This window comes from Poecilia reticulata, linkage group LG9 (assembly GCF_000633615.1).
Source record: "Poecilia reticulata strain Guanapo linkage group LG9, Guppy_female_1.0+MT, whole genome shotgun sequence".
NCBI classification, from domain to species: Eukaryota; Metazoa; Chordata; class Actinopteri; order Cyprinodontiformes; family Poeciliidae; genus Poecilia; species Poecilia reticulata.
Window position 1 is genome coordinate 25677895 of NC_024339.1, and position 27068 is coordinate 25704962.

General features: G+C 38.7%; 1 protein-coding gene and 1 long non-coding RNA gene across 2 annotated transcripts in view; both read right to left on the reverse strand.

The window, feature by feature from the left end:
- Positions 1-27068, reverse strand: part of arb2a (ARB2 cotranscriptional regulator A) — a 159689-nt gene that overhangs the window by 59924 nt on the left and 72697 nt on the right. The window contains exon 8 of the mRNA XM_008418923.2: positions 23417-23536. Coding sequence (XP_008417145.1) covers positions 23417-23536 — 120 coding nt within the window. The remainder of the gene's footprint in view (positions 1-23416; positions 23537-27068) is intronic.
- LOC103470464 (uncharacterized) lies at positions 7352-9395 on the reverse strand. Its single transcript, XR_534493.1, has 2 exons — positions 9268-9395; positions 7352-7866 (listed from the first exon to the last, which is right to left on the reverse strand). It is a non-coding gene; the product is annotated as an uncharacterized LOC103470464 (long non-coding RNA).

Below are 27068 nucleotides of genomic sequence, written 5' to 3' on the forward strand. Positions count from 1 at the left end.
CGGTAAAAAAAACCATAAAGACAATTATTTAGACCTTTGATAATTACATGTCAAAGGCACCAAAAGCCACTAGATAATTGGACAAAAAAATGAATAGCAACCCACAATGGAGTTCCCTGCAGGGAGACAGACACACTCATCCCTAGAAAGAAAGCTGTGTGAGAGAAAAGAGAAATACAAGCAATGACAGGGAGATGAGAGCTCTTTAAGGGGCCTTGCTTACTGTCAAATAGTCACTGTGAAAAGCCATAATTATACACAGAACAAGTGCAAATAGAGAGGTGCAAAAATTAGGAAAAAAAAAACCTCCACAAGAAAACGAGGGAAAGACAGAAAAAAATGAGTAAAAAATATTCTTAGTGAGAAAGAGTGAAGACTGAGCAGAAGCCAATGAGAAGGAGGAGAGAGTGTGTGCAAGAAGCACCCCATGATGATGGCAGTCAGGGACAAGGCTTATAATGTGGCTGCGCCACACACTGCCAACAGCCACAGATAATCTAGGACTACCCACTGAGCACTGAAGCGCTGCTTAAATATTTGATTGATTAACTGTCCTGTTGCTGCCAGAGAGTAAGAGGAGCATGTCTGAGAAGCCAAGGCGAGTACAGAAGAAAACAAACAAACATGGATGTGGGTGCACACCGGAAGGTTTGAAAACACATGGCACACCAACATGTACACCCCCCGAAATCCCAAGACAAGAACAGGGGAAAGGGGCACAAACACAGACTTGTGCTCACTGAAAGCATGTGTGGGCTCTGCAGAGACTATGGCAAAGGCTAAGAAGCAAGAAAAAAAATAATGAAAGCCAACTGAAACTCTAGCAGGCTTTGGTTTACATAATATTTTTTTTCTAAATTAATGTGAAAAATAATCATTTAATTATTATTTTTTTTAATTGAGCTAATTTTTTCGGTCTTGGAAAAATTTTGATGGAATTTTGACATGAACAAGGTTTACGACTCGTCCCTCTTAGTCTTGTCAATCTGCTGCCAGCGACTGATATAAGGTCAGAGTTACAGTGCAATATGCTCTGCTACTTTAACTAACCTGTCTGTGACACACACACACACACGCACACGCACACACGCGAGTGCAAGCAAACTACAATTGGGACATCCCTGGCTGTGAAAACACAGGCAGCTGGCCCCCCACGCTCCAACACCCTCCACAGGAAGAGACAACACCAGCGCTTCCTGTGGCTTTGAAGCAGCGGCCCCAGGTCTCCTGTTGGTCCCTGGCTTCCTTTGTCTTAACCACAGGAAGGAAGCCCTCTCCAGCACGAGGCCACAGGCCTCCAGGGAGCGACAGGCAGCGTGTTTGTGAACGTGCATGTAGTGTTATGGGAGTGTGTAGGGGTTTTTGCTCACTGAGGTCATGTGCATTTACTTGCAGAATTTTTTCCTCTCTGGCTCTCCGGTGCACGAACTTTGGTTGTGGCGAGGGAGCGGGGACGGCAGGAGAGAGCAAGAGAAAACTGCGATAACTTCCCTTTCTTTTTTCCTCTTTCCTTTCATGGCTGCCAAATGCATGATGCAGAGAAGATGAGAGGAGAGGTGGGGGGGCAAATAACTAAATTGTGTGAGCAACGGCGCTGGACACTTGGTAACAGGAGGTGGTAAGCGAATTCACATGTGTTAAAGCGATTTCTGCGTATACACATACGCAAAGCACACATTTTCATACAAATAGAGTAAGACACACTAAAAAAAATCGGGGGGGCAGTGAGGAAAAGGAAGGCCAATAAATATTTACTGACACAGCAGAGGTGGAGAATGGTTGTCCACTGGTGGAAACAAAAGGCAGAGGATGAGGAGCGGCATGCCAGGAAGCCTGCCGGCTATGGGCGCTCTGCCCTGCCTATGCCCGCGTGGAAAAACAAGAGGCAGACGGGAAGACGAAACAGGAAGGAGGGATGGATGGAGAAAGGAAGTAAGGAAGGGAGAGACTTTTAAGGGAAAAATCCACATTTACATCGCTTATATGTAATACACCCCCGAAGAAAGATGTTCCTTTAAAGTAAAAAAAAAAAAAATCTGTTAAGGAAGAATTGGAGACCAGCATGCAGAATACAAACTGAGAAAATGATGAGTTACTTTCTAAGCTCAAAGCACTGTTTAGTGGAAATTACAAATAGATGGCAATAAGTCAGAACTTGATCCAAGTATGTTCATACTGTACGGTGGATCCCCATAATACTTGATTGAGGCTGCTCTTGCTTGTTTTACTGCATTCTGGATCCGATCAGCATGCAGTTCTGCTGAGGCAGTAAAGCAGCTCATGTTGCTTTCCTAGCGGTCTTCAGCTGGTCTGCCTTGCATCTCTCATTTTCCTCCTGATAATACCCTACAGATTCTCCACCGGGCTTAGGTCATCCCAGTTTTAATGCCAATCAAGCACTAAGTGACACAAGTGTTAATAAACCACATTGTGCAAAAACAAAAAAACAAACAAAAAAAAAACAGGTCTCTGGTTCAGGAATACCTTCCAGAAAGGAAATGGGAGAGTAGCAGCCAATGTTCTGGAAACATCTGTGTGTGGTGGTTCTTAGAGCCCCTACTTTAGAAGTAGTACATGTCCTTATGAGTTTCTCTCATATACTTGTATTAGTATTTCAACACAATAGTCTAATGTGTACCTCATTCTAACATACTTTTTCCTTCCACTTGACTTTCTATTAACATAAAACAGTTTGAGAATTGTGTGTAATAAAGACACATAAATGAGTTTCGCTTTTCCAGTCAAAATTTGAAAATTAATTAGGGTTTGATGACTCACGTGTATTCAGAATATATTTTAAAATTGTAAGCTGCTAGTGGTAGCTGGCCTCTTCACATATAACCTGATATTCGTCTAGTAAAAGTTTAAAAGGTCAACCAGGAAATGTGTAAAATTCCAGTGGGTTTTCCACATGACTGAAATCTCTATGTCACAATGGCATTACATTCATATCTTTCAGACCTAATAAACCAAGAGGCCACTCAAACACAGGGCAGCGCATCATAGTTAACTACAACAGAATTTAATTACCGTGCCATTGACATTTGCACAGCAGTAAGTGTTATTAATATGAGCTCACAACAGTTTGATCAATTTACACTGTCACCACAAGGGTTGGCAGTCACCGATTCATTCGCCTTCATTATACCAATGGTATCCCTTTGAAATTCACTGTGAAAAGAAGTTAACAGTCAGAAGGCAAACAACGTTCTGCCTTTTAGCTTTAGTAATACCAGAAATCCTCAGAATTATATGGTCTAATTAGGCACTGTTCTTAAAGAAAGACTAATTAAAATGTAAATTAATTAAAACCCAATAATTAAGAAAACTGGTACAACATTTGCCAACCAAATTTTACTCATTCTTTTGAAAATTTTAAGTTAAATTAGCAGCTTTAGTTAACAGACTTGAGTTGCTATATATTAAACAGGCCTTCCTTTGGATCGCCTTTCTTCGTTCTTCTGAAAGTGCGTCTTTTTGTCTTCCTCCCTGTCTCCTAACCCTCCGGCTATGCTGTAAAATAGAAACCTAACCTCAATATTTTTCCTTACGGTGCTGGGACTTGCTGGCCCATTAAATTCCCCTTCCCATGTGTCAGCTTGCATATTTCCACTATGAAATTTTCGTATAATTAAACTTTCTTAATGATTTATAAGCTATAATAATAGCCGTAAGTATTTCAGAGCAGGTTAAAGGGGACAGCCTTTAACTGTGCACCAGGGGATGACCCTGTTTTAACATAGTTTCGGTTCGGCGATTCTCAGCTGGATATGAGGATGGATAGGCCAAGGGAGACTGGGATTGACGAAGGGAGGGAGTGAGCGAGGGGTCCTAACAAGGGTGGGATGCTAGAGGAGGCTGAGACCTTTCTGTGTGGTAACTCTGGGTTATACGGACATCTCGGAAAATACCAAGGGTTCTCGGTAACTTTGCTTGGAAAGAGGCACGCGGCCATGCACATGTAGAGTGAGCAACAAAATTAAACCAAATATATAGATGAACTAAGAAAAAATAAGCCCACTTCTGAGGAATCTGCATCTAAATGATGGACACAAACAGTTCACATGCATGTTCTAGGGCACAAACACACACACGCACAGACACGCACACACGCACGCGCACACACACACAGTGAGACACACAGATGTTTGCTCTCTGCTGCCTCTCTGATGGCGAGGCTGATATGATTGCCACTTAGGAAATCAGTGTGTTTTCACACCACTCTCAGTTCTGCCAGAGCTAATGTGTTAAATATCCATCGGGTACGGCTGTCCATTTCTAAGACGCACAGACGCAGGCAGCCTCGGGGGCCGATGAACACTGATTCCTTGTACTAACCGAGCTCAGATTTGGCAGTCGTGTCTACGTTTCTCAACTGGGGTACAGTGAAAAAAATATTACACCACACACTGATGTGGAACTCTCCCTCGATTCTTCTAAATATGTTGTGAGGAGCTAAATTTTAACAATTGTCACTTTTTTTTTTTAACTCTTGTTGTCATCAACAAAGACCTAGTTATTATGTTTTTTTTTTATACTCACACTTACGTTCCATAGAAATAGTTGTTTATGCTGTGCCATATTAACACGATGTCCAGCTTCTGTATGCATTTTCAAAGGGTATGGGCTGCTTATCGCAAAATCTACCAAAAATCTCTGAGGACGGTTTTTCACCTCAGGTGTGAATGTGTGAAGAGAAAGAGAAGGAAAACAACAAATTTGGAAGCGCCTGCTGTCCAGGACATTACTGGCCAATAGGTGTGTGCGTGTGCACGCGTGTGTGTGTGAGCTACAGGATTTGAAAACTCAGTCAAGATGTTTTATGTAAACTCACACAACTCAATTAAAAGCAGTGCAGATAATATAAGTTTTAAGAAAATGAAGAGAAAAGACAGCGTTGATGAAAACGATAAACAGTGTTCCTCAACTCCTTAATGTCTGCCTCGCTGCTTTACTGAAGGACGCGGAAAAAATAAAGGTTGAAGAGAAGGAATTAAATAGACATTCCCTACGAACCTCCTGTCCTCAAAGAAAGTGGTAGATGAATAAGAACTACAGAAAGACACTAAAGTAAATTGAGGTATATTACAAACTGAAATTATCTTTCAAATCATAGCTCATGGCAAAAAAAAAAAGCACTTTTCAGAGTGAAGTTGAGTCAGAACAGAACTAGAGAGAGAAAAGAGAAGAGTACACAAGAGAAAGCTTTGCCTAATTAAAAACTTGGAGATCTCAAGATATAAAAACTGTTCTTAATGTTAAAAAAGTACTAAATGCATATAATTTAAAAAAATGTTGCAGGACATCCTTTTGATATCTTATAAAAATAACGCAATTAACAGTAAATCACCTAACCAATTAAGGAACAGAAAAGCCCACTTTAAATTCCAACTTAGCGAAAATTATATTTAAAAAATGTCCTAAATGTAAAATATATTAAATACAAAAGGGTAATCCTAACACAACCTGTTTTGTTTAAAAAAAATTAACATAAAAATCTGTTGTGAAAAGTGAAGAAAATAATCCGTATGGAAAATTAAAAAAATCTGTGATGTACAGGTCACACAACCAAATGTCTGAAATCTCCCCCTAATTATGAAATTCATCAAAACTAAAAACCTAAACAATTTCAATCTCAATCAACAGTGGCCGATTACACTGTTTGTTCTATTCTGTCTGAGTTCAACAAAAAATCCAATAAATGTTAGAGACACGAGCTTTGAAATATTACTGGGAACATTGACATTTGTGATTCCTTTTCTCTATTAGGCTCAGAACTACTGCACTTATCATTTAACATTTTTGATCAATATAGATCCTATTTAGTCAAAACAGGAACTGGCATGGAAAATATCAAGGAAAACTGAAAATCGGTATTAGCCAGGTGCATCTCTACTTATTTACTTTGATAAATTATTTTTCAAAATTTTCTGAAACTATTTGCTGGGCAGCTATGCTGTGTTTTCATCTGAAGCTAATATAAATTTTGCATCAACGATTTTTTGAGAAAATTAAAAGTAAAATTTATAGCTGTGTGGTGGAAAAAAAAAGAGTGGAAATTGTTTTAAGTGAGTTTTTAACTGTTGATTAAAAACAACACCTGAGAGAAGGATGAGATAGAATAAACAAACATTAAGCGCATGCACAAACACCCAACCCGGCACAAAGCATATTATTAATCATATAAAAAAAGCAATTAAATCAAAGTGGTATAGAGCCTGAAGCGATGAGAACTGTCAATTCTGCTGGAAATGCCAGCCAAGATTACGGATGGGTTTGTGGATTCCACGAACCTCTTTTTTTTTGATTAGGGAGTCAATTATTTCGTATTACTGAAGATGCTATTTCGAAAAAAGACCTTGTCAGTCAATCACGTGAGAAATCCTGAAAAGCATGAATAAACCCTTAAAGAAAGAGATGGAGGCAGTGTGTGTGTGTGTGCGTGTGTGCGTGTATGTGTGTGAGGGGAGATATTTCACTGACCCTACTCCCTATCCAAACTCCTACTTGTGGTAAATTACCTTTTAACTACTGCACCTCTGTCAGGTCTTTGTCAGCGTATGGTAATTAGGGGACTTCAGTGTGATGCATTTGAAAAGAAAATTTATTTATTAGTTTATCTCACATAGAGAGGCATTTGCACTGAGCTGAAGGTAAGTTTGAATGTGGTTATTATCTTGTCATTTTCATACTGATTTTTCTTCTTTTTTTCCCCCTTTCCCTAGACCATGTATCTGCGCCTGTGTAGGTTTTGTGTGTTTGTGCGGTGTATGCATGTCAGTAAGGATGAACTCTGTCTTATTTGATGCCAGGTAACGGTCTATTGTGTGTGTGTGTGCGAATGAGAGCAGATGGACAGGAATGAGCGTTCATACTTACGTAAATTTTAATATATATTTATAAGAGTGTGTGTGTGTACGCGTGCGCTTTAGCTGCATACAGCAATGAAAGGCACGCACAGCACATTTCTCCCATCTTCTTTGTTCTGTGTTGGGTTTGACACCTCTAAACAATAACAGCGCTTCACTTCGCCCAGCCCCAACCCACCACCAATCACACTGTATGGACGGAAGCTGCCAATTAGCACCATCAAACCCCCTTTATCATCTGTCTGCTTAAAGAGAGAAAACAGAACGAATCAATAATTCGAAGTTTCTCTTGAAAATGCACTCATTCATTAAAAAGACTTAAGGATGCATGAAGAAGAAGTGCATTAAAACTAATTGCAAGGTATGGTTTGAGTGTATGTTAAGGATGCAAAGAAAAAAAACAAACAAAACAAGTAGAGTGCCACTGGAGAAGCTGTGGACCCAGAAACAAAGATCTACACCTTCTTTGTATTGTCTCAGACTTCAGGGTGTGAAGCTGATCTTTATTTTCGGTCTGCCTGCTCCTTGACACGACCTGAAGGCAATCAAGCTTCTCTGCATAAGTTGCGAGGCTTTTGGAGAACCAGCTCTCATGCATTCTTTTCATCATCCAAAAAAAAAAAAAAAGAGGCTCCAACACTCCAGACACTTCTTCCAAAGCTACGGCGGCCAACAGGCAGCACAGAGCGACCTGGGGGACAGAGGCCGACATGGTGGGGAGGCTGTCACGGAGAAAAGGTCTCTGAAGGCTGGAGGTGAATCGAGTTAACTGGGAGATGACTGTCGCTCCACTCGGTTGTCCAAGCCCTTTTCATTAACCCGAACCCTTGGGTTCACCAAACAGAAACAAAGGACGATAGCGAGGACAGTGGGGGGATGAGGACAGGAGGTTCTGGACTAGTCCTGTGTGGCAACCACAAGAGACCTTGGTGCCTGCTTGCCTTTCTCTCTGTCTGTCTGATGGCAGATCTATGTCACCCTTTAGACAGGGGACCTGCTTTAGGAAGGAAAAAAAAATCAAGCATAAACAGGAAGGCAAGAACGGACACAGACATACTTGCAAAAAGATACAGCGAAAAGCCTCCTGAATGAATAAGGGGGGTAACAAAGGACAGGCAGTGCCCCCTAGTGTTTTCATCAAAGAGAATTCCTACCAAATCAACTTATCCATGCTAGACCACAAAAACAAATATAAAACAGGGGGAAGAAGGCAAGGGGTAAAGGTGCTTCTAGTTGAGGGAAGAATTTAAATGTGGAGATGGCTGTGTGTCCAGCAACAAGTCCCAGTACTTGTACTCTGTGAGACACAAGAACTGGGACTAAAGGGAATATATGTGGGCTTTAGTTGAGTGGTTGAAGGAGGGGTAGGGGGGCTCAAAACTGTCTGACACCTTAAGACACTTTTTAATTTTCAGGGTTATGGGGGCAACAAACCCAAAAAGGGGGAGGCAGGCCCTCCACGAGAGCCAACAACAGAGGAGGAAGGACAAACCTGATAACAGACTAAATACGAGAGCAATGCAAAGGCACACAACGTGAGACCTGCAGGGTGCAGATGGTTTAAACAATATTTTAAGGCTATAACTCTAAAGCATACAAAGCACTTTTTAAAAATAGTAATATCTAGCCAGTTATATTTTAACCATGACAAAAGGCTTATACCTCCCCCAAAAAAACTAAAATAATTTTTTTAAGATTTAGACTTAAAAATGCTGGAAAATTCATAAGATTGATACTTTTCTCTATTGTAAACTTTGAATATGTAGTTTAGAAATGTAGGAATCTCATTATTTGAATTTTCACATGTGCAAGGCTTGAAAGTGTTAAGATGGTCCATCCATCCATCCATTTTCTTTACACCCTTGTCCCTCAGTGGGGTCGGGAGGGTTGCTGGTGCCTATCTCCAGCTAACGTTCCGGGCGAGAGGCGGGGTTCACCCTGGACAGATCGCCAGTCTGTCGCAGGTGTTAAGATGATCATATTGTAAATTTAAGATGCACATGAATTACAAAAATACCTTCAGTGAGTTAATTTAATAGTTATAAATTCAGAACTAACTTCCTTAACTTAAAACAATGTTTTCTTGACTTGCATACAAATCCAGAGCTTTCCATACTTGGATCATATTACTACATGTTTTGTTCTTTTGACTGTGTGTTTTATGACCTTGTATTTTTTGCGTTTTTATGATGCAAAGCACTCTGAATTGCCTTGTTGCTGAAATGTGCTATACAAATAAACTTGACTTGGCTTAATACTGAAATTCCTGATTTAAATCCCTTCATGGCAAAAACAGACTTTCTTATTAACTCTTGGCTAACATAAGAAGAAAAATAAACACAGATTGGAGAAGCAATAAATAGATGACTATAGATATTAATTAAATGTATTTTCAAACCTTGTCTGGGAAGATGGCTACATCAACATTTTAAGGAAAAAAAAAGATTTTAAATTTTATGACCTCTTCTGAGTGTGAAGACACCCTGAACTTTTCAAATGAAAACAACATAACAAATCTTTTGAAGATGGCGGACATTAAAATGAAGGAAAACATTCCAAAAAAGAACAATTTAAAAACAATGGGTTGGTGCATGTGTGTCACCAAGGCCTTCCCCACAACAAGATCTATATTCAGCTGACTGACACATCAAAGAGGCTCTATGCAGCCTCTCAGTCTCTCTGCCACTTTCAACTAACTTTGTTTCATAACACCATCACATTTTACAGCATATAAAATGGCACATAAAACACATCATATCCATTTCCAGTGTCAACTTCCTTGCCTAAAAGTTAAATGTTTTAGTGCAGGTACATTCCCAAAACATGCCTCTCAAAATGGCCGTTAAGTCAAACAAGGCTTTTGAAAACTACTGAAATTATACATAAAGTAGCAATGGGTCAGCTGAAAAGGTGGAATGGTGGGTACCAAGCTTAAAGGGCAGAAAAAACGTGAACTTTTCTCCATTTCTGCTGGTTCTGTTCAAACACACCAGCTGAGAAGAAAGCACGCAATTTGCAGGTAAGGCATTGCAACAGAAGAATCTTAAAACATGAATAAAAATATGAACAAGATATTAGTGACCCTGCCACTGAGGGTTTTGGCAAGGCAAAACAAATAAGGAAAACGGTAAGTTCTGTTTTTTAAAGATTTTGAAAAAGGTTCCAAATGAGGACTGCTAGATGCAGATGCAGAATCTGGAAGTAAAAAAAAAGGAAAAAGCCACAAAAGGAGACAAGAAATGTCATTAAGGGACAAAGGGTTCAAACTTCAACCCTGAAGTCAATAAGTTCACTGACATTTGCACCAGGACTGATCGTGCTGCGCCTCACGGGTCTCAGAAACACCACTTTCCTTCCTTTCAGTAGCACAATATTTTCTTTCTTACATTTGCCACGGAATGACACCATTCACACACTTTACTGCGGAAGAAAAAAAAAAGCTGAATTCAAAGGGCTGATTTTATAAGATGCATGTGTGACAATTTGTAACCCTGCAGCCAAAGTTCCTCTCCTATCATTCTCTGCTTTCTAAAGGCAAAATTAACCAGGGTGGAGGGGAGAAATGACATGTGACAAGTGAATAATTTGAGCTGTCAACATGTCATCTTCACCACATTCAAACCTCATGTCAACCACTTGTATTCTCTCTCTGGTGAAGGTGACCTGGGTCGTAACCAAATAGCACATCCAGACACAGCAGGTGAATGTTTTTAAATGCCTCAGCGGCAATGCAAAATGTGAGACAAGGGAAGGCAACAGAGAGCGCGAAAAGACAGAGTGAAAAATAATATCTGCTGCTGAGGCTTTTTAAAACTTTGAACTTCAGCAGCTCGTCATGTAAAAAAAAAAATTATATATATATATATATATATATATATATATATAATCTGAAAAACGGGGCCTTTCACCAAACTGAAATGCCACAATTTCCCACTAGATGCTTTTTTCAGAGTCAGAAAGCATCTATCATTAAGTCAAGTTTACAACTAATATATCTTATAACCAATGCTGAAGAAAAAGCTTAGGTTAAGAAATAAATGGAGGATAAGCTAATTAAGGAAAAAAAACAAAAAAGCAAAGAAGCAACAGGAGATGTACACTTCATCAATAGGTAAATGATAAAAGAGAGAGGGCAGCAAGACTGACGAAAAACGGAATTGGTGGAAAATTTTGTTCATTAGAGATGATGGCAGAAAACAAGAAATGAACAAGAAGAGTGAAATGACCTGGAGAATCTTGCTCAATGAGAATAAAAGAGCAAGAAAACAGTAGGATGGAGAGAGGAGAGCGAGACCTTGCTACTGAGCTAAAGAGACGGGAGGAAGAGGAAAACCAGACAAAGCGGCACGCTGCTTTTACAAAGCAGGAACAAAGAGAAGCGATGCATCATGGGAGTCTGAGCCTTTCTCACCACCACTGACGCCATGTAGAGGTGGCGTGATGTTTTAGTCAAATACATGTTTAAAAATGAGATTTTACTCTGGAAGCATGATCAGCTCTTAAATCACCATAAAAATAGGCAAAAATATTCAAATATGAGATTTACATGAGAAAAATAATACTGTACAGAACATAAACTTAGGGTATTCAAATGAAAAATAACGTTCCTAATTGTTAAATTAATTTGACATCCTAACTACCTGTTGCTGTCAGTGTCTTTTATAAAAAAAAATAAAACACTACTGCCAATTTCTGTACAGTCGTTCTAACTTAAAGTAACATAAAGGTAGTTGTATTTTTTGTACCGCAATCTGACTGGAGAGCCGTATTTTAAAGTGAACTTGCACTTCTTCATACTTTGTGCAGAATGATGTTTCTGTTGTATTCTTCTATTCTGCTTCATTTTCAAAATATATCTCAGCTCTACAAATAAACTGACTGTAAAACAATCACCACTGAATAAATAAAATATTCTGAAAATGATTAATTCCATATACTTTTACAAGAATTCAAAGAAATGTCCATTTATGTACGTTTAATTTTAGTGAAATGCTTGGAAGGAAGCACAGACTGAAGAAAAAATGTGGCAGCGGCAGCAGGTGTGAATCGTTTCGCTTGTTTTTGTTTTCAAACTTTACTGGAAGATTTGTTCTAAAGTTTTTCATCTATCTGCTGTGACTCCTAGTTGCCCCTGTTTCTTTTCCTCTTCCTTTCCCTCCCTTTCCATGTCAGTCGCTCTCTCTTCCTCCGGCAGGTCTGATTTGCCAGAGCTGCAGCTGAACTCTGAGTAGCACTGTCTCCGGGAAAAAAACAAAGTGATCAATGTGAGAAGGCACGGGGCGCTCACGGACAGGCCAATCAATGGTGGAAAGAACCTTGCCCAGGGCCTTATGCAAATGGAAGCACGTCCTGTAACCTCAGGAGTGAACATGCGCACTAGATCAATGGGACGAGGGTAGAACCTTACAGCAAGATCAGCCTCAGCCAGTAAATATGTAATGATGAATCCCTGAAGATTTAACTGAACTCAAATGAACTTCATCCAGCTCGCTGTCTTATATCACAAAAAGGCGAAAGAGACCTTGTTGTGAAGAGGTGGGGTGGAAGGTGGGTGGAGCGGGACAAGTGAGATTAGACAGCCTTTGCAAAGTGATGCACTGAGGACAGATGGATTTTGCACTGTCTTGTCGGTTGTGATGAAGAAAAACAACAATAGTGAGAGAGAGAAAAAAAACAAGTGAGAGAAGACTTTCAAATAGTCATTACAATAATATAGTCAGATATGCAATAATTTCAAATGATATCGCCAGAGAAACCCATTTCTGTTTGGCATCTTTTGAGCTTAGACCTTTAATGATCTTTGAAAAAAACAAGTCAGCATGACAAATTATTTTAAACTAATATTTCAAAAGTAGTAATAGTCTAATACCAAAGGTAGGAGTTAACATCTAACTATAATCCTTCCCATGAAATGCTACCGAGTTTCTATCAAAATCTGGCTTCACCAGAAGTAGCACATCATGACAACAATGCCTTTCCATTGTGTCATTTACAATCATTCTTAGGAGTGTTGGACTGAGAAGTAGATCGTATGATGAGCTCAGAAGACTCATAGTTTCACCAGGTATTTGGCAATTGCTGCTGCCACTAGTCTGGTGGAGCTGAGTGGGCGAGGCAGAGCAGTGCTTTGTGAGGTGGAAGCTCGGCTACAGACTACTACACCTCCAAAAAGAGCTTTGTGGAAAAAGGCAGGGCTTAGAGAAAGCAAGCAAATGAAAGATTCAAAGCAACATTCCAGCTATGTTTTTGATGAGAGAACAACATACCATGATATAAAGCTAAAAAGTCAATTTTATATCATACCTACTCTTTAAAAACTAAAAATGTTTTATTCTTCATCCAATGCATCTCAGAAAACTGTGAAAGTAAAGTGAAGACATTTCACTCACCAAAGAGCATTAATGAGTTAAGTGTACCTGCATTTTGGACTAATTAAGCTGGACTTTTCACAGGTATTTTTCTTCATTCTGCTCCCATTAGCTGCCTAACGGCAAATACAGCATAATTTACCTTCTAACTAGTTTGTATGCAGCCTTTGGCAGGATGTGGTTTGTCTGTTTATCTTGTTACCAGCCAGTCAGATATCTTAATCTACAAGTACTGTAGGCAAGGGTCAGGAACACAAACAGCAAAGTAATAAGATTATTTGAAGCTGTTAGAGAAGCAGCAATTTTGTGAAAAGCATCAATATAACTGCCTAGAAATTTTTCCAAGAAAGACGCTGAAGTATTTTTAGGGAACTTTAAAATCCCAAAGCTAATTAAAAATAAGGTTAGAATTTCTCGTCTCATAAAAAAAAAAAAAAAGCGTCTAAATGCTGGATAAGTTCAAGTTAACTGTCCCTGAAACCAACCAATGATGAAATAAGTTAACTGTCACTTGTAAAAGAATGTACAATTATCTTGGTCCACCTAGCTTGCATTGCCTTCCAGTGCAATTCCGCTCAAAACAAGTTCTTGCTTCCTCCAAAGTCTGGACTTGGAATCTCGCTAGTCAATTTTCCACAGGGCCAATCAGTAAACAGAAAGAGAAGTAGTGAACGATAACGTTGATTTTCTGCACAGATTTAGAATGGTAGTCTGAAATGGCAGCAGAGGGAGTGAACAAAGTCATTCAGTTCCAGTTGGTCAAAAATATTCGCTTAACATCAACACCTGGCTGGTTCAGAACAGCACCTCCCTCCTTGCAGTGGACAAGGGTTGTTTACAGCACAAGCAATTTCCGGCAAGCTTCTTCTCAAACTGGCGCATTACATACGTCACAAGCAAATTCTAGTGAGCGGGTAAAATTTAAAACCACAACGCCAACGCAGTCCGCGCCTCCAAGAAGCAATCATTTCTCCATACCCGAGAGGCCCAGACCTTCCGTATGAAGCAAAGTGTAGCTCAAGGGTCAGGTTTTTACCAGGCTAGGGTCCGCCATAAATCCTGCAGTAACAGTAGGCAGTTAAATATTTGTTTAATAATGTACAATAATTATGGATGTCATTATAACTATTTACAACTAGGAAAACATTTAATTGTCACTGCTGTATTTGGAAAACTTAAAAACATTATTAGTTTATTATTTCATCTTTCATCTTACATTTGTTTACAAAGGCAATCTCAGTGAGACAAAGGGAGTCATTCTCAAGATAGTCTTTATAGTTCAAAACAGATATAATGGAATACAGATGAGGCTCTATTTGTTAGGAAGACAGTAAGCAAGTGAAAGGTGAAATAGGTATACTAGTACGACTACGACTACCACTAACAGCTATGATGCAGATATTACATTTATGGTTCTGAAAATAACGTTATTTGCTTAAGTCAATAACTCCAGCATGTGGTCAAACTTTTATGTAGAACAGTGATGATATTGAAAACTACATTGAATTTCCACAAAATATTCATGAAGCAAATTTTTATTTCACCATGTCCAGAATAAGTAATTGCTGGTGGACAAATGCAAAAAAAAAAAAAAAAAATTTAATGTTAATAAAATTTTCACAAGTTGGTCAGGTTCAAAATGTTATGTATGGCAAATCGGAAGACGTAAAACAAGTAAAAAGAAAAACTGACTTTTTATAATGCTCTGAGATTGTGTTTGTTCTGCAGAAAACTACCATATTGGTAAATGAGAAAGTTATAGTTGTCTGCATGTTAAGGGAATAACATAATATAGAAGTATTTTTAATCCCAGCCTGCTCTCTGGCACCATGAAATGCAAGATACAAACCAAAGAAAAAAATGCTCCTGAAACATAGAGAGAAACACCAACAAAGGTGAGAATAATGGCGACATATTGAAGGGAATACTTCACAAAGCCTATTGTGTGAGTATCCTTTTCAGGCAGCAAACCCGCTGTAATTTGGTCTGCATCATCTGCCTCTAGTCACAATGCAGCACTACAGCTTTGAAATGGATGGCAAATGAAGGCCATTTGTACATAATCACAGCAGATAGAAGAATTCAGGAGCCCTACAATGTGCTGTTGAGGTGGAAAGAAAGACCTTGGTCTATCTGTGGCAGCCAGCGCGGCTAAGGTTCGGCGGGGGTGTCGAGGGGTCTTTCTTTTTCTCTCTTTTTTCTTTTTTTTTCAAGAAACAAGCAAATCAATTCAAATCAAATCAGCTTGCTAGCCGTGACATTTAAACAGTTCAATTTACATCCTTATGTTAAGAGGAGAGCCGCTCTCTAAGATCCCATTCATTCCCAAAGAAATTAGACGGCTATATTTCAGCCGCTTAATAGAGCAAATATGTAGCCGTACCAAGGAAGAAACCATGTCTTCTCAGGCCGTACAAAGGGCTAGGCATTGTGTGTCATTATGAGCGGAGGACAAAAACACAGACAGACATAACACACATAAAGTAGATGCGGGCACAATGCACGTTATGCATGCAGTACAGCATCCTTGCACAGATGAGTGTGTAGTGAAAAACATGAACGTATGCAGACATAGAGTCATTGCTGCTTAGTGTATATGCGGAGGGCTGCTGCCCTGCTGTGAAGGCTGGCAGGCACTTTTGTCATGGTGGTCCTTTTGTTTCACATCAAACAAAACGCCACAGCTTTGCATACGGCTCCACTAATTTCTGCTAGTGTGACCCAGCCATTTATCTTTGCCTCTCACCTTCTCCCCTCCTCTGCTCCCCCTATTGTGGCTCTGATAGCTGCTCTCCACCAAGCGCTGCTGCTCAGGACGATAGAGGCATCTTCAGGCCAGGGTTGACACAAATGTGCACGCTCTCATCACGCGTGCATGTGCACAAACACACATAATTAAGAAAATACAGACCTATACAATATGTGTGCGCCCACATGCAGACATAAACACCAAAATAAGTCTAAAGGCGGACAGACGCAGGAAACTGCACTAACAGTCAGATGCCCGCAGCTATGGAGAACCTTGAGATAAAAACAAACCAGAAGCAATAGATGGGCAGGCACTTAAGAGTTTCGAAGGCAGGCAAAACAAGCACGCAGCAATAAATGAAGGGCTTTTCAAAGCATTCATATGCAACAAACTTAAGTGATTTATTTTATTTGCATTGTGATGACCTCAGGTGAAGGTTGCACTACTTACAAAGTATTTTGAATGACTATCAATGTGGAGTAGTTTTGCACAAGTTAGAGGGTTATACTTGAAGTTTAGCAATATGTGCTTGTACTGTATGCTCATTGACTATAAATATACATATATGGCCAGGTGAAACCATGCTGAACACTGATACTACTGTGTCAATATGGAACCTAGAAGAATCACATTGAAACAGCAAATACCTATCAGATTATCAAATATTAAGTAACCAATAAAATTCTACTTGAATAACAAAACCATAGAAGCAGCAGACAAAGGAGTATCAGGCAAAATAGAGGCATATTTCCTTTTTGTGTCAAAGCTTTGTGATCCTATGATAATTTAGTGTTAGTATTATCTAATCAAATCTGATGAACCAGAAGTTGACAATTTCAAACACATTTAAAGATGGAAGAACACTAACAAATGAGAAAAAAGAGATGCACTGGATATAAAGCTGTTTTTCTTACACAGCATACATTAAAGCTGGTAAACCATTTAACAGGGTTGCATTAGTAAAAACAAACAAACAAACAATGAAAATAGAAGTCTGCTGGACAAAGATAACTTGTGCCATAATTCCATGAGACAACAGCAACGACAAAGGTAAGGGTATCCACAGTTAGTAAATGTAATAAAATCAAGAAATGTTTCATTTTACAATTATCCAAAATTACAGTAAAACTAATGCATAAAAAGAATGGCTCTTCAAGATAATTTGGAAATATGAACTTGTTGCATTCACATCAGAACTTAAAAGGAAAAGGGTGCCATTCTTCCTCTATTTCAGCTGTGAATCTCTGCCTCAAGTCCTTTAAGTCTTGTTTTTATGAGTAGAAAGACGGATTCTGGATCTAAACATCAAGGCTCTGTCAGCAATGTCAAGACAGCTACTTTGTCCTGTCATGGTAAAGAAGAAGCTGAGCTGAGCAAGACAGTAAATCTTACAATTTACTTTTTGATCCAAATTCTAACCATCAATAGTCATAAAATAAGGTGAAAATAATTTTTTTAATGAAAGTATCTCTGTAGTGTGGCAGGGTTCTGCTTAGAGATAAGGTGAAGATCATCATCAGCTCAAACTAGAGGTGCTGCTTCTCAACATGGAAAAGGTTTTTTTTAGGTTGTTGTCAGTGTGAGGAGAACTAAGGGGCAAACATGGAACATAATGGAGGGGTAGTATTTATCTTTTTGCCCATGAATATCTTGGGAAAATATTTAAAGCTAGTTATTGGGAAGATGTCTTCCTATACATCCTGTACGCATAACCTTGTGATCCAATGAGAAAAGGTGACTGAATTAATTACTTCTCTTAAATAGTAGGTTTGATTTAAAATAGGATAATTTGGAAATAAAGATTGTTGAAAAAGTATTAAAAGATCAGCAAAAAGCTACATTGAACGCTGTGACCTGGGGTCCTACATGGAAAGCATAAATAGCAATAACCTACCCATCTCAGCACGCGAGATTGGAGGACAAAAAAAAAGGAGAAGGAAAAAAACGGTAGAATGGAACTTGAGTGTAAATACCAGAGCACGGATGAAAACTGAGGTGGTATGGCTAATTAATGATTTTGTAAACAAAGTTAAAGCTGAACTGTTGCCGTTATTTAGAGAAATGACTGTGACCTTGTTTAGAAAACACAAAGTGAAATAAAATGATTAAAACTACAAGCACAAGTTGTAAATATAATTATGGAAAACTGAACTGGAGATATCCTGAAAAAAATAAAATCCCTGCCTGTCTCACCTGAGCAATCTCATCCCACATCTGACACCTGCCACAGCACACATTATACTTACACAAACAAAACCGAGGATGCCAGAGAAAGACTGCACATCAACAGAACGAACACTGAATTGAAACAGATGGCATTACAGAGAAACTGTGCAGACAGCTTTCCGGAAAGCATGTACAGTTTATATACAGCGTGTTTCACACAGGACACTCAAAAATCTGCAACTATGTTTCCGAGGAGCTGTTGTAGTGGCTGGCTGGTTGGCATCCACAATTTCCTGTACTGGGGGACAGATGCATTCTTACGTAAGGCATTATATAATGCTGTCCTGTCCTATAAATTAAGTCCCATCCATCAATTTGTAAGAGATGCTTAAACATGGTCTGGAGATGGTTAGACAGAATTTTTTCAACATAACTACCACAACTTTATACATGGATCTAAATATCAAGCTCAGTTAATTAGAAAGTTGATTTATTTCAGTATTTCTCTTCAATAAGTGAGACAGATAGTCTATAGATGTTTGAAAAGCATAATATTATGTAAGATCAATGAAAAAGCCTTGTTAAATAAGAAATGTCAGTTTGCTTAAAATGATGTCCATGTACTATAAAGTGTATGCACTCCATTCATGGTCAAGTCTCCTCTTGCATGGGGGACATGGACCAGCCTGTGGCTCTGTTGAGGAGTTCAGGAAGCCCAGGTTCTTTAATGCTTTAATAGTGGGCATTCAGGTTGTCTGGATAATTGACTTATTTTGTGTGTATTTGGTGTATCTAATTTACTTCCTTGCTTCCTCTATGGATTTCTTTACAGGGTTTACGTCAGGAACCCAATCAAGCATAGTGATACCATGGTCATTAAATTAAGTATTAGTAGTTTTGGCTGGGTGTATCATGTCCTGCTGGAAAACAAAATCTACATCTCCATAAGGCTTGTGAGCAGATGGAGGCATCAAGTGCTGTAGTGTTTCCTGGTAAATGTCTTGGTCTTATAAAAAATAAAAAACAAGGGGGTGGATCGAAACCCGCAGATTAACTCCCCATATCATCACAGACTGAGGAAAAGTTAGACTGGTTGACCAGCAATGGCTATTGTGTGCCTTTCCAAATCATTTCAAAATGAAATTCAAAATATTCTGGAATATGTCTGGAAATAATTACTTTCAATGACAGAGCAACAGCCCTGTCCTTTCCCTTCTTAGCCCATGTCAGACAAGTCTGATATTTCTAGTTCAGGAAGGACCTAACAATAGGGATGCACCATTGTGTATGAACATGTTATTCCTACAATGATGAAGTACCATAATATTCATCTTGAAAATGTATGTTTCTTCCTAAAATTTATGCAGTGGTTTCTGAAAACTGAATCTTGTGTTTGTTTTTTTTGTTATATGCCTATGTTGTTATCAATGTCAATATTCATCACTATGAGTGGAATATATATGTTTATTTAAATTACTGAAATAGAATAGTGTCAAGATGTTGCATAATTCACTGAGACACATCTGTCCTCCTGTGATTTTTAGTGATGGACACAGATGAAAAGAATAAAAAGAAAGCAAAGCAGAGCCTCCGGTCTCACCAAAACGTTTCTTTTTCTGATCGGATTTACTGGGATATTTTGATGTTATGACACAAGCGGTAAAAGTAAACCAGCAAAACAGAAAGGTGATATTATGTAACAACTCATGTATGAGCTCAATATACAGTGAGACAGATGGGTGACAACTGGTACAAAACTTGTTATAATCGGTATGCTACGGGTTAAAAAGAAACGGTTTTGGACAACCGAGGGAATGCAATTTGTGGTGCTTTCAAACTTTACAGCTCAGAGAGCTGAAGACGGAGGAAACAACACAGTGGCCGAAGGTCTGAGGTAGGAAAAGAGAAGACCACAGATGGATGGATGAATTTATATGAAGTGACAAATGTGCTAGACTGGAGAAGCACACAGCAGTCGAACTTTACAGTACTACTCTCTGTTTACCTGCCTTAGCTCCTACTCAAAGGCAGTTTGTTAGCCTTTGATGCATCTATAATTAGTCAGTACACACTGTGAAGTGTTTAAAAAGAATCAAATTGCATTGAAACACTTGAGTGCTCTAAACACTGGCTAACATGCTCTGCGGCGAGGGGAGCGAGCAGGAGAAATTAATGTTGGGCCTTTTGATGTGCTTGATCAGAAACGTATTTATTAACTGCAAAGGGGAGCGGTAATTAACCCGCAGACAGCTTGTTTTCTCTGGGTCTTCTCGTGTGTCAAATGGTTCATCCCGAAAGGCTCCGCTCGCCACATGCCAGCTCATGCACACACATTCCATCCCTTTGGACCACTTTCTCCTCAATTAAGTAGACTGTGAGTGTGTGTATGTACTGTACATGTGTGTAGTTGTGCTGACATGAGTGGATAAGGGAATGCATAACAAGAATAAAAGAATTGCATACTGATGGATTTAAAACCTGAGATTTAATATAATAATCTTGCATGTATGTAAGAAAGAAGATGTGTTTTTTTGGTACTACCAAAAGACAAACAGCTTGTGGTAAAGCACTTAAACTTTAAAATAATAAAATAACGTCCTATGTAGAAATTAAAAAAAGAAACAGAAACTGATGACTTTAAGTTAAAGATCACACAAACACCTGAAACAGCACAATTTAACTATATTGCCTCCAAAAGTAAAAGCATCTTTTAAATGACTTTTTTCCCATTATGCATTATACTTTGCATTGACATACATATGATCTATATTCATAATTGTTGCAGGGTTTTCATATGACAAGGACATGACATAAAGGTAGTGAGTAAGGCGCTCACCGAGTTTTTCCTTGCACACTCACACAAAGAGAAAGAATATGAAAAAAACACAGAGACTGAAAGATTCAAATAGAGAGAATAGACTGTCTTCGTCACACAGTGAGAAAACCCAAGAGAACATGAGTCTGTCACAGACAAAACACCACATGAATATTTAGTAGTTAAATTAAAATTACAAAATAGCGAAACAAAAAAAAGAGTAGGTGAAAGAGATGGACAGAAAATATCCCTGTGAACACCAGTGGGACAAGTCCAACTCTTTAATTCCCCACTACCCATGCTAACATTGTGCTGCCCGTCTCCTCCCCCCTTCATTTTAAAGAAAAGGAGAAAGCAATCTCCCAAATAATACAGGAAGTAGTGAGCCTCGCAGTATATCCCCTATATCAAACCAAACAGTCCAATGTATCAGCAGAGGTAATGAAGTGTAGTGCTTTGAAGTAATAGTATTGCAAATCTTTATGAAAAAGCAAAAGCAGTTAACAAGACATCCGGCATTGTTCCACATTAAAATTTCAGAATTTAAAAGTATTTTTCATGCATTTATGAATCCTATCAATACTACATGATGTATATTGTTTGGGAAACATAAAGCAGCAGGATGCATGCTAGAAGAAAATGACATTGGAGAAGGCAACCTTCAACATATTTGTTACTTACCGTATACACTTATGTGGGAACAGTACATAGTTTCAAATTACTTTATCACAACACAAAAGAAAATAGTTTTAAGTATTGATTTGACTTTGATGATCAGTTCATCTTAATCCCACAGTGCATCTGTGGTGCTATGGCTGCAGTGGGTCTATACCCTTTTTTCTTGCAGGGTTCTGGAGACAGGCCTTCTGCAGGTGTTACAATTTGCCCTGATTGGTGCTCTGCTGCTTCAAAGCTGCCATGCATGAAGCAGACAGGAGGCTTTTCAAACTCCCTCGTCAGAACTCCATTTGGTTTGGTTTGTATCTTTTGTTTGGGTTTTGTTAGGTTTGTTTTGCATTTGCTTGTTTCTGGTTCGCTATGTGTTTTTGCATTAATCTATTTTGGGGTCTCATTTCAAGTATTCCTTGGTCCTTTAGTATAATTTAATAAATTCAATTTTCACTCAGTCAGAAAATCCTTGATGTTACCCCACAAAACGAGCCTGGTGGACGTAAAAAAACAACGGACACGTTAATATTAGGAATCGTCACGCATGAAGTCCACATAACGTTTTAAAGTACAACAGTACAGCACCTTTTAAAAATATCCATACCCCTTTTCTGTATTTATCACATTACTACAAAAAATGTGTGGGGTGTTGCTGGAATATATATGGGATTCTGTTGCCTTTAGGGTCTTTCTGGTCTACGTGTACCCACTGATGGAGTTGTATTTACATTCTTCAAAACAAAGTTCTCGATTTACCGGTTTATTTATATTCCAAACCTAACTTAAGGTTATGAGATATGAATCATGAAGACTGAGATCCTGGATAGAAGGGGCTTAAATAAGCTTGCTCCAAAGCAGGCTGGACTTGGTCAAACATATGATCAGAATAACTTTTGGGCGCATCCAGATGGAAGGAGACCCTGGCGCAGACTAAGATCCTGCAGGAGGTTGTGTGTTGTATATAAGATGTTCAAATTTATTAATGGTGTTTCTCAATTAAATGCAGTTTAAAACCTCCTAAACCCTATTCATGACTCTGCATGTATCTGCAACAAACATGTCTGTGCCATGTTTGTTGGTTGTTTTGAAGGTTAGACTTATACTGGGATGAAATTACACACTAGGGCCTCTTATTTTGCATTGCATTTTAATCATGGTCATGGGAGAAAAGGATGTTGGATATAAATACACATCACTAATCTCAAATCTCTTTTGCAAAAACAAAAAAGGAAACAAAAATAATTTCAACAGTCACATTTCTTCCACTTCTCATTTATCAGCAACATTGTGTTGGTCTATCAGTAAATATCAAATACATAGAGTTTTAATTGAAAATCAGTTTAATTTCCCTCCCACCAGTTTCCATCCTATCCACGTCTTGTCTTAAGAGATTTTGTTCTGTGTTAATGTCTGTTTTTTTCCGTCTTGCATGTTTTATGGAGGATCTGAAATGTAAGAGTCTCTGCACAACGTTAAACTGATACTTTGATAAGGCATCTTTTGATTAAATTTAGCATTCAGTTTTTTTAAAGGCATCAGTTAGGAGTACAAAAATGGTGGGAAAATGTTTAAATTTACCAAAGTCTAAATTTATACATTTCACACAGTGCTGTGTACACTACTGAGATCTGCTGCTCATTTATACATTTTCAGTGTTTCATGTTAAGCTGCAAGCCTGACTCTAGTTTTGTAGATAAAACAAAAGAATGATGTTCAGCATCTCAATGTGTCTTTAATTAATAGGAGGTAAGAAGGGCAGGTGAAAAACTAGCACACTTACCAGCTCAACGAAAGACAGGCCTCCGTAGCTGTGGGCAATAATGAAGACATTCTTGGCAGCAGCTTTGGACACAAAGTGGTCCCACACGTAGAGCACGTGTTCTTCAGAGGAGGTGTTTTCCTTTAACAGAGAAAAACAAAATCAAATGTCACATCTGTATCAGAGAGAAACAGAAATACACTTAAGCAGACTTTGCCTAATCAGTTAAAGAATCAGTATTTATTAAACTGTATTTATGCTTTCTTTCTAAAATATTAGATCCTTAACTCTAAAGCCCAGCAAAATTGGAAAAAAAAAAATATTTAAAAAGTGGCATTAGCCTAAGGTAGCTTTAATAAAAAGCCACAGTTCAGCAGATCAATAAGTCTTGCATTTTGCAAATGCCCTAGATGTAAAACTCAATAGTGAGGATGACATAACATTTAAATCTTAATTTGTAGCCCACTGCTGAATCAATGGCCCATCCAAACACCAGTGAGGGCATAATAGGAAGACACTAAAAGAAGGTCAAAAGGAAAAAAAAAAGCAACAGCAAATAGGAGATAAAAACATTCTGCCAATGTACTCACATCAATCTCATCTGTATGTATACAGACACACAGGCATCCAGGTTCGTGGAACTGAGAGACATGTTTAATTAACCTGAGATGTAAGTGCTTATCCAAGGCTAGCAGTGAACAATAGTAAAAGTACAGGCCAGAAAAGGGCAACCGTTAATGAACTTGGGACATTGATTCTAGGCTTTGATTTCCTATCAAACTGTCTGGTTCACAATAGAAATCAACAACGCATACCCACAAGAGAATGCTCTCCACCCAGAGCCTCGCTGACTGGAAACACCTGTATCTTCCAAAGCAACTCTGCACCATGCCAGAGAAATGCTACCCCCACAACACACAACCACACTGACAAGCACCCGCATTTCTACTAATTAGCATACCTATGCATGTAAAAAAAAAAAATAATAATAATATCTGAAAATAAACAAACACACGGCCTATGGAGAATGGAGCCTCATCTGTTAATTGAGTGTCAAACTGTTCAATGTGACTCAAAACAAATAATTAGCAATATAAGGTAAAGGACAAAGGATGTCTCTTCGGAGACTATCCTGTTAGTTTCCATAAATGTGATTGCATTTTAATAAGATAGTGCATTACAACAGAAAGATAATTACTTTAACTTTCACTTTCCAAAAGGTGGTAATTGAGGAGAAAGTGTAGAACAAAAACACACATACACAAACGCGTAACAGAATGTGGTTTAAACAGAACTTTTAGAGGATAGTAAACCCCCCTTTGAATTGATGAGTGTTTTGCTTGCCTGCATCTGTGCGTACAAGTCTGTGTAAGCTTGTAGCATTTGATGATGTGCTGATGTGTATTTTTTAGTCGTGGTGTTTGTCTAGAACTAAATTAACCTGTCAGGCTGTTTGTGTTTGCGCCATATTAGCATGTGGGGGTTGTAGTGTCAGCGCTAACCTCAGTTCACAGAGTGTGATGCAAGAGCGGGCAACTCAACGTTGCCCTGCCCTTCTACCGTCAGTGCAGCGCACTTGTTTCACTGTGTGCGTGTTGTGTTTGCGTGTGCGTGGGTACGTGTATGGGTTCTGGGCATGTGCGCGATGGCTGGCTGAAGCAGAGTTGTCTGTCTGAAAGGCTGTGACATCAAAGTGCTTTGAAGTCTCCCTGCTCTCTCCTCCACCACGTCACCCTTCATCTATGAGGCTCATTTCATTAGTCTGCCTCCCCACCCTCACTTTCTCGCTCTTGTCTATATTCTTTGCTCCTCCACAGATGCCACCTGTTTTCTTTCACACACCTTTTTCTCTCCTTTTGTCCTCCTCTCTAGTCAACCTTTACTGGAGAGGCCTGACATGGGTTTGTGACTGTATGCAGCTCTTTTAAGTCTGTGCATGTCGCCTCTCCTCCACATTCAAAATAGTCTTAACAATATGCAGGCTAATCAGAATTAGTGTCTTGCAAAAGTATCCATGGAATCTTGATATTTTCTCATCTTGCAGCAAATTTCAATAGATTTTATTGATATTGTATATTACAGACCAACACAGAATAGTAAAGGGTTTTATTTTCAAATCGTTGAGCCCCTTTCAATAAATTAAAATCTGCTGCAACCACCAATCTACAAAAGTCACCAATTTTGTAAATAAAGTTGAATAATGTTTATTTTAACGTCAGGATGAATTCACTTGTTCTGTGACGGCCTAAGTGGGTTTGATAGAGAACATTAGAGAGCAAGCAACCTCATGAAGACCAAGGAGCCCAGCAGACAGATCAGGGATAAAGTTGTAGAGAAGTTCAAAGAAGAGATAAATTATAAAAGTTTAATCATCTCATTGAGAACGTTCATCATTTGAAAGTGCAAAAAGCATGACATAACTGCAGACCTATCTACACAAGGCTGTCCTAAGTTGACTGGATGGGGATTAAGGGCATTGAAAAGAGAAGCAACCAAAAGGCACTTTAGTAACTCTGGAGGAGTACCGGAGATCCACAGTCTAGGTGGAAAGATAGACAGGACAACCATTAGTTGTGCCCTCCAAAAATTAATTATTACTTAAGAAAGACTAGAAAGAATCCAGGAAAACTAGTAGTAGTTTGTCACAAGCCACAAAGTGAATATGAAAGAGTAAGCATGATTAGGTAAGACCAAACTGCAACTTTCTGGACCAACATGCAAGCGCTGCAAATAACTGCAAAGTGAAATATTGCCACCAGGACAAAATACACGCTGGCAAAAAACAGGAAGGTTGGTCAAAATTGATAAGGAAATGGTGACAGCAAATACAAGACAATTCTGGAAGAAGACCTTTTAGAGGCTGCTGAAGATTTCAAACTAGGGCTCATAGCATAATAACGGCCCTAATCAAGCTACCAGATCTTCAAAGCAATACTTTAACTCGAAGCATATTACTATGCAAGAATGGCTCACCCCAACTACAGCCCTAGATCAAAACAATATATTCCAATCTGACTGATCTTAATCTACCAATACACCAATACAAATGTTGGTTTGTAGATCTGAATATGTGATAGAGTCATATCCAAAAAATGTACACCTTTATGGGAAGGAAGTAGGTGATAATGGTAAATGTTCCGACTTTAAATAGCTGTTTTTCAGTCATATTAGCCATTCAATGGGCTTTGTATTGGAGTTAGGTAGACAACCTGGGGAAAAGTGAAAATCCCAGGTGGATTTAAGTCCACAACTTTCCAACTGAAACATGATTACTCTTCTCATTAAGTACAGTCACCTACATTTAGATGCATGCTGGTTTTCAAAGTTTACTACTTTATGGTTCCAAATCCCAATTAAATACATTGATCTGAGACTGTAGGTTAAAAACAATTCTAAAGGGATGTGAATTTCTTTTAAAAAAGCACGGTAGCATACAGGTGATAATAAATGTTTAATAAATATTTCCCAGACTGCAGACTGATGTCTTCAGTTTGACAAAGCGAGCCCTTGATTCCACCCCCACCAATTTGCTGATACACTAGCAGCAAAAACAATGTGACTGAATACCTGGCATAGTGCGGTACTGAATAATCTAAACAACATTAGTTTACTGCTGCAATTATTTCCTGAGGTTAATTCGCTGAAGTGGAGCATGTCGCCCTGCGAGACCGAC